This window comes from Spermophilus citellus (genome assembly GCF_964194105.1).
Source record: "Spermophilus citellus genome assembly, chromosome: 4".
In the NCBI taxonomy this organism is placed as follows: domain Eukaryota; kingdom Metazoa; phylum Chordata; class Mammalia; order Rodentia; family Sciuridae; genus Spermophilus; species Spermophilus citellus.
Window position 1 is genome coordinate 147,504,122 of NC_138185.1, and position 9,144 is coordinate 147,513,265.

The 9,144-nt window shown below is 35.5% G+C and overlaps 1 protein-coding gene across 1 annotated transcript; it reads right to left on the bottom strand.

Moving 5' to 3' along the window:
- Window positions 1-821: 821 nt before the first annotated feature.
- On the bottom strand, window positions 822-1,514 carry LOC308648239 (olfactory receptor 11H6; the record flags this gene model as incomplete). The annotated part of the gene is made up of 1 exon (XM_081292896.1): window positions 822-1,514. The coding sequence occupies one exon, from the start codon at window positions 1,512-1,514 to the stop codon at window positions 822-824; it is 693 nt and encodes a 230-aa protein (XP_081149022.1).
- Between the last annotated feature and the right edge of the window lie 7,630 nt (window positions 1,515-9,144).

Genomic DNA, 9,144 nt, shown 5'->3' on the forward strand with positions numbered 1-9,144 from the left:
CAAGTGGTAACGCGTTCCCCTGGCATGCGCAGGGCTCTGGGTTTGATCCTCAGAACCACATAAAAAAATAAAAGATGTGTCCACTGAAAACTGAAAAATAAATATTAAAACACTCTCTCTCTCTCTCTCTCTCTCTCTCTCTCTCTCCCCTCTCTCTCTCTCAAAAAAATGACACACTTAGAATGTAAATTACCACAGCTTCTATGGAAAAAAAGTATGGAGTTTCCTCAGAACTCTAAAAAGAGAACATTTGTATGATCTAGCAATCTCATTCCCTAGTATATAACCAAAGAAAATGAAGTCAGGATACAAGAGAGATATCTGCATATTGGTATTTATTGTGGCACTATTCAAGATAGTTAAGATATGCAATCAGCCTAGGTGCTCATCAATAAATGAATGGATAAAGAATATATGGTGTGTGTGTATATACATGGTATGTGTATATATGTATGCATATATATGTATGTATACACACTCAAACACATATGAAATACTGTCATTTGCAGCAAAATGTATGGAACTAGATGACGTCGTTTTGTTAAGCAAAATAAGCCAAATATAGAAAGTGCAGTATTGCTTGTTCTCTTTCATATGTATGAGACCCCGGATTCAATCCCCAGGACCATGGCAGAAAAGAGGTTGACCTGAAAGTAGAAGAGGGATTGCTAGGGACAGGGAAGTATGGGGGAGGGGGAACAAAGGTAGAAGGTGGATGAACATGATCAGTAAATCCCATTGTTCTGAACAATAAAAATAATTCTGTAACCTCTTAAAAGAAAAGTGGCCTATTCAACATTTATTTCAAAGTGGTCTCAGCTTTAACTAGTTATTAATCCCAGGACTTTTTTAAGGGCATTTTGCATGTCTTTGTTTCTGAGACTGTAGATAAGCGGATTTAGGAATGGAGTCCCTGCTGAGTAAACCAAAGTGACGATCTTTTGCATTCCTGCTGGGTTCCCTGATGTAGGGCTCACATACATCACCATAAGGGTTCCATAGAATAGAGACACCACCATTAGATGGGATCCACATGTAGAGAAAGCTTTAGTTCGACCAGCACCAGAGGGAACACGAAGCACAGCTCTGAGTACCATAGTATAAGATCCTAGGATGGAGAGGAAGGGCCCAAAGATAATCATTGAGTTGAAGGTGTAACAGATAAGCTCAGTGGAAGGAGCAGAGACACAGGCCAGGGCCAACAATGGGCCTGGGTCACACACGATGTGGTCAATGATGTTAGGTCCACAAAAGGGAAGTTGGGAGATGAGGACGATGGGGACTGGATAGCAGAGGAATCCACTCACCCAGCACACGCAGATCAGGGTTACACAGAACTTCCCAGTCATGATGGATGGGTAGTGTAATGGACGGCAGATGGCCAGGTACCGATCATAAGCCATAACTGATAAAAAGAAACACTCTGTTGTACCCAGTGAAAAAAAGAAATAGAATTGGAGGAAGCAACCAGAGAAGGAGATAGTCTTAGTCTCAGAGAGGATATTGACCAGCATGTTTGGGACAGTGGAGGAAGCATACCAAATTTCTAAAAAGGCAAAATTTCCCAGGAGGATGTACATTGGTGTGTGGAGTCTCCTGTCCCATTTCACTGCACAGACAATAGCTCCGTTCCCCAGCAAGGTCAGGAGATAGAGAACCAGAATTAATGAGAAGAAGAAATTCTGCATCTTCCTTTGACCATGGAAACCCAGGAGGATGAACTCAGTCACAAAATGCACTGTTCTGTTCTGGGATCCTAAAGCTGTTAGAAAAATAGAAGTAACCAAGAAGTGAACAATGAGGTACTTTTGAAGGTTTTGCTCATACAATACTGGAAAATGTACTAAGTATTTTTACACCATCTTATTTAGTTTTCCTAATGAGCCTTTGAGTTGTAGGGAGGTCCACTTTATCCTCCTCTTTCATAGATAAGAAAATTGATATTCAGAGAGATTTAAGGGTCTCACTCAGATATGTGCACTCAGTAAATCCTAGAAATACTGGTATATTTGGAGATGGATTTGGAATAGACCTCATTTAATTTCAAATGTTCCTATAACCCTGAGTCTTAGTAATGTTTCATCTTTAATGGTAAAAATCATTGCCCCTTGTATATTCTATGTATGAATATAAACTTTGATCTCATCCTTTCACTTCGCTGAAAAATTTAGTATAAATATGAAAAACAACCACCCAATGATAAAAAACAAGTAAGATTAGAACTGTGGGATCAGAGTCTTGAGCCCACTTACATTTGTTACTTTTAGGGAGGTGCTGCAGAACACCTCAGAATCTGTAAAATGTTGTGAGAACTACCTACCTAGTTCTTTCTAGATCAGACTCTTCCCAAGTAGTGTCTGGATTTGGTGAACAGTCCAGCTCATTCCTCTCCTGAGGAACTCTGGTGGTCTCTGAGTAGTTCAGGTTGAGCAAAATTGGTTTCCTTTTATTAATTTTACACATTGATTTTGGCACTCCCCAGGTAAATTTAAACTCTCCTGAAGCTATACAAAGGAAGTCTAATTTCCCTTTCATGATGGTGGTGGTGGGGTCTTAAGTAATTGAAGTCAGGTGTTATATCACTTGTATATGATTTCTTTTGTGGACCATGGTTTCCCCTGGCTTCATCTCACCCCCACTTCCCAAACTGCACTCTTCTATATTGTGACTTGGTTTGTGAGACACCTTGCTGCTGGGTAAGTCTGTTTCTCTAGTATGTAAAACCATGTGCCTTCATTTTTGCTAGAATTAAGCCCTAAACTCTATAATATATCTCTTGATCATCTTACTTTTATTTTAAGTATGAATTAAATAATTAATAGAAGGGTCTCTTTAGGATGTGCAGAGACCAGAAAGATCTTTCTGATATTGGTTGCATCAAGAGTTGAGACCAGACTAAAGAAGTGGATATTTTGCTAACAACCTTCTTAAAACTATTGGTTCAGGCTTATTTCTATGACCTAAAATTTCTTGGTTAAAGTATGATATTTGACTGAGTAAGCCAACATCAGTATTTTAGATTTAACAATATATTGTCTTTAAAAGTAGGATAATTGATGACATTATTTATTAATGTCACTGTGAAGATACTCACAAAATTCCATAATTATGCCATTTATATAATCTGCAGAGATCAAGAGGTTTGCTTCTTCATACTTGGTCAAACCTGGACAAATTCAGAATGATAAATGTCTTATTACCAAGATATTTAAATTTACAATATTTTTAGATATTTAAATTTACAATATTTTTAGAATAAGGAAAACATTTATCTAATGAACATGATTTTAATGAAAATGTACATTTTCTCCAAGTGATTTAGTTCAATGGATTATAATTATGATGACCACATGTACTGAAATTTCCAGAAGAATTTTAATTTCAAATATACTTTCCATAATAATACTTATATTTACCAGACTACATGCTATCATTCTGAGTTTGAAAATAGCTTGCAATAAAAAGGTTAGGTGCTGAATTTAAATTGTAGCACTTTATTTATTTACTTAGGCACTTGACAAATATTTATTTATTCTTAATTATTTTCCTACCATTGTGGGGTACAATAGTGAACACAAAGAATAAAATTCCTCCCCCATTACAAATTTATTTTGCCAAAGCAATCAAGAATGCTGCTACAGGGCTGGGGTTGTAGATCAGTGGTAGAGCACTTGCCTAGCATGTTTGAGGCACTGGGTGTGATTTTCAGAACTGCATAAAAATAAATGAATAAAATAAAGTTCCATTGACAACTAAAAAATATTACAAATAAATTCTGCTACATCATCAGTCCCATGCATAGATAATTTCTTGAGCTGTGTGTTTTGCAGTGTGCCCATCTGTATACTGTGGGTCATAAAAGATATTTATTCCAGTTAGGAATACTTAAATAAATCTATAGTGCAGCTGGCATGACAACTTTTATTTAGTATCCAAACAGATATTGAGGCTTTTTAAGACACTACGCAATAACATGAGACATAAATTAACTTACCCTACTCACAGACCAGGAAATTCTTGGTACCTTCCAATGCATTGTGTGTGACCCGGAACCAAAACTTGAGTCTTGACTCCTACTTTGGTAATTATTTGATTTCATGATAGCCAAGATCTTATTGACATGTTTTTCTGCCAGAGTGAAATTTTAGCTATATAGGATCAGAGAAAGATAGATAAACTACACAGATGATTCAAAATCTCACTGCATCATTTCTATAACCTACACCTCTAAAGTACATCTATTAGCAGATCACGGGGCAAATTTAAATTCACCTCTTTTGTCTTTCTGTTCATCTGAAAAGATAGTACAAATGCACAGTTGGAGAGAAGAGGACAAACAACCATGAAATCCATTTTGTATAACTGAGAAGGGAACCAGGCCCTCCTCTACAGCTCTAACCACTTATTGGAATTTAAGTCCACTGGCCCTGAAATAAGTTCTTTTTAAATTATAAGTACATGAATTCATCTTCTTTTAAAAATTTATGTTTTTGAGGTTAATGTATAGGCAAATCCAAAGGAAAAGAGAGTCCACTGACCTGTTTCTTTCTTTCTTTGTACTTACTATTTGTCACTTGCAACAACTCTAAAAAAATAACAACCTGCTTTAATTGCTCCTGTTGGAAGATAATCTGTCCATCTACTAATTTACAAAGTGGTACAAGGTCACGCATATTTTAACTGAAAGGAATTTAGTGATTCCTCAAAAATATCTAAGACATTTGAACACCACTTTCCCTGAGTTGTAGCGTGAGCCCTTAGTGTGTTTGTGTCACTTCAGGCTCCCTTAAGGGTACGGTAGGAGAAGTGGAGAACCTAACGTGTTCTGACAAAGAACAAAGCAACAAAGAATTTAAGGATTTGCAGAAGAACCGCATGCTCTTGTCTTCTGACGGAGGTGAATGAAGTGGGACAGTGACTCTCAGATGCAGGCTGACTTCCTTACATACCTGATAGCATTTCTGACTTGGAGAGAAAGATGTGAGAGAAACTCAGCCATAAGAATCTTCTCCTTGGGCTGGGAATGTGGCTCAAGCGGTAGCGTGCTGGCCTGGCATGCATGCGGCCCGGGTTTGATCCTCAGCACCACATACAAAGAAAGATGTTGTGTCCGCCGAAAACTAAAAAATAAATATTAAAAAATATTCTCTCTCTCTTTAAAAAAAGAATCTTCTCCTTTATATAGTAAAAAAGTTGACTTATGGATGGAAAATATTATTTGCAACTTGAGAGACCTAACATCTTTTAGTGCTCTGAGCCAAATGAGCCGTGTTTTATAAGTCGGTGATTATTAAGAGTTTACAAATCTCTCCAGAATAGGATCCACAGTTCCCTGTGTGTCTGCTGGGAGCTTCCCAGTTCCTTCCCTGTGGCTGTATTTCTGTGTATGCAATACATTCTACCTGTATCTGTTTATATTTTCCCCAGGGGTTTGACTAGTGAGACAAAGAAGCAAGGAAAACTTTCCTTTTTTGTGGAGATATTCTCTCTGTAAAGAACAAATATTTCTGAACGGTGGGGTAGGGGTTGGGGGTGGCAAGGGAGAGGTTAATGGAGGAGGAGAGAGAACGTATGTGTAGCCAAGGGTGTGTGTGTGCAATGGGATGTTTTCAAAACATACTCTTCAAAATAGAATTGCTTTATTCTTTTAAAAAAGCCATGTAATTGACAAACATTTATTAGGTACCTACTGTGTGTCAGACTCTGCGTTAAATACTGAGTACCCATAGATGATGAGAACAAACAAGGTCAAAACTTCAAGGAGCTTACATGCTTGTTTTGGATTCAAATATAAAGATATGAAGCAATACCTAAACGTGATAAAACCCATTTATAATAACCCAGAAGCTAATGTACTGAGTGGGGAAAGCTGAAAGCTTTCTTTCTAAGATCTGGAACTAGACAAGGATGCCCACTTTCACCACTTTTATTTAACATAGTGCTGTAAGACCTAGCTAGAGCCGTTAAGTCAAGAGAAGGAAATTAATGCATCCAAATTGGAAAAGAAGTCAAACTGTGACTGTTTGCAGATGGCATGGTCTTAAATATAGAAAACCTCAAAGACTCCACCCAAAACAAAACAAAACAAAAAACAAACAATTAGAACAAATGATTTCAATAAAACTGCAGGAGTAAAAGAACAATATACAGAAATAAGTAGTGTTACTGTGCCAATTATTAACTATCTGAAACAGAAATAAAGAAAGCAATCCATTTATAATAGCTACAAAAATACCTAGGAATAAATTTAACCAGAGGTGAAAGATGTCTATAATGAAAATTACAAAACATTTATGAGTTTCTTAAGAGAACACAAAAAAAGGTGAAGAGACATACTCTGTTTATGGATTAGAATAATCCAATGAACTGTTGATAGGAATATGAATTAGTACAGCCATTATGTAAAAGAGTTCATTTTCTTACAAAATGAAAACCAGAACTACTTTATGGTCCTGCAATTCCACTCTTGGATATATATCCAAAGGAAATGAAATCAGTATGTCAAGGAGATACCTGTACTGCTATGTTCATTACAGCACTATGATTAATAGCCAAGAATGGAAACAGCCTAATCTTTTCTTGTAGTTCATATATAAATATTTGAATGTTTTCACCATTAAGAAATGATAAATGTTCAAGGACATAAGTATATTTACCAGGACTGAATCATCTTACATGTATACATGCATCAAAATATCACATAGTACCCTGGAAATGTGTAGAATTTTATATATCAATTTAAATAATTTTAAAAATTCTAATGTCATTTTTTATAGAAATAGAGAAAGCAATTCTAAAATTCAGGTAGAACCCTTGACTAATCACAAAAACTTTCAAGAGTCAAAGCAGTAATGAACAAAAAGAACAAAGCTGCAGGCATCACACAACCTGATTTCAAGCTATACTATAAATGATAGTCACTGAGACACCAATGTACTAGCATAAAAATAAACTCAACCATTAAAGGAATAGAGTAGGGATCTCAGAGAGGAACCCATGCACTTACATGAGTAAATGCACATGGTCCATAAAGGTGCTAAGTGCACACACTGAGAAAAGGACAATCTCTTCAATAAATGTGCTGGAAAACTGGATATCCCTATGCAACGGAATGAGACTTGACTTTTATCTCACTCCATGTACAACAATCAATGCAAGGGGCTGATTGTGGATCAGTGGTTGAGTACTTGCCTTGCATGCGTAAAGCACTGGGTTCAATCCTGAGCACAACATAAAAAAATGAATAAGTGGAATAAAGATATTGTGTCCATCTACATTAAAAATATTTAAAAAATAAATGCAAAATGAATTAAAGACTTAAATATAAGACCCCAAACAGTAAAATGACTATAAGGAAAATATAGGTGGAAAATTACTCAACACTGATCTGGGCAATGATTTTTAAAATATAACTTCATGGGCTGGGGATATAGCTCAGTTGGGTATAGTGCCTGCCTCGAATGCATAAGGATCTGAGTTCAATCCTCAGCACAACACACACACACACACACACACACACACACACACACACATGAGTAACTATAGCCTCCAAGGCTCAGAAAACAAAACAAAAATAGACAATTACATATAATTCAGCTCCAACAAAGAATGATTGAATTTGTTCAAATGAGTAATAATCCTCTTTTTTTCCACATTTAAATTTTTTTAAATTATCACTTTTCCTTTTGGATATTTTTTAAAAAAATGTTTCCTTTCAGACCAGAAAAACCTGATTATTTGGATTGTGATTTTAGCTCTTTAAACATGCACTAAATTTAGGGAAAAAAGAAAAGAATTTGATGGCATTACATAACAATAAAAATCTTTTTCACATTGAAAGAAACAATCAACAGAATGAAGATTTAACCTATGAAGAGAAAATATTCACAATCCATACATAAGGTTAATATCCAAAAATATAAGGTTAATATCCAAAAATATAAGGAACTCAAGCAACTAAATGAAAGAAAACAAACAATCCAATTAAAAAATGAACAAGGTATCTGAGGAGACTTTTCTCTAAAGAAAACATACACATTACCAACAAATATATGGAAAAACACTCAAACATCTATAATTATTAGAACCACAGTGATATTTCACCTTATATCTGTAAGAATGTCTATTATCAAAAAAGACAAAAGATAAGCATTGGCAAATATATCAAGAAAATGGAATCCTTGCTCATTGGGCATTGAATTAACACAACCTTTGTGGAAAAATGTATGGAAGTTCCTCAGAAAACCAAAATTAGAGTTACTATATGATCCAGCAGTCTCATTTCTGGGTACATACACAAAAGATTTTAAATAAGTATGTTGAAGATACATTCCCAAATCCATTGCAGCATAATTTGTAATAGTCTTTTCATAGAATCGACTTAGATGTCTGTCAACAGATGAATGGATAAAGAAAAGGTGGGAAATGTACACAAAGGATTACCATGCAGTCTTAAAATGCAGTAGTTTCTTTTTTATTTGTGATAATATGGAAGGAACTGAAAAACATGCTAGGTCCAATAAAGCACAGAACAAATACTGCATATTCTCACCTGTGTGTGGAATCTAAAATATTGAAACTCAAAGAAGCAGAGAGTAGAGTGGTAGTTATCAAGGACTAAGAGGATGGAGAAGGAATGGGCAGATGATGGTCAAAGGGTACAGAGCCTTAATTAGATAGGAGCAAGAAGTGTTTTCTTTTTTGATATACTGCAGTGTAGTGAGTATAGTAATAATGTACTAAACATTTCAAAATTGCTAAAAGGAGAATTTTTTCTTTATTTTTATTTTTTGGGTACTGGGGATTGAATTCAGGGGCACTCAAACACTGAGCCACATCCCCAGCCCTATTTTACATTTCACTTAGAGTAAGAGGATAAATTTCAAATGTTCTCACCACAAAAATAAGTATTTAAAATGATGGATATTTTAATTAGCTCAATTTAAATATTCAACATTGTATTCATGAATCATAGCATCCGTTTGTATCCCATAAATACATAAAACAATAATTGAAAAAAGTTCTTACTATGGTTTAAAAAGTCCTACAAAACTTGAATACCTGTCCAGTTTGTAACTTCTGTTCAATACCCCTCCTCTTAATCTTTCTACTTAAGCAAACCAACTTCCTTGCTGATGCCTGAAC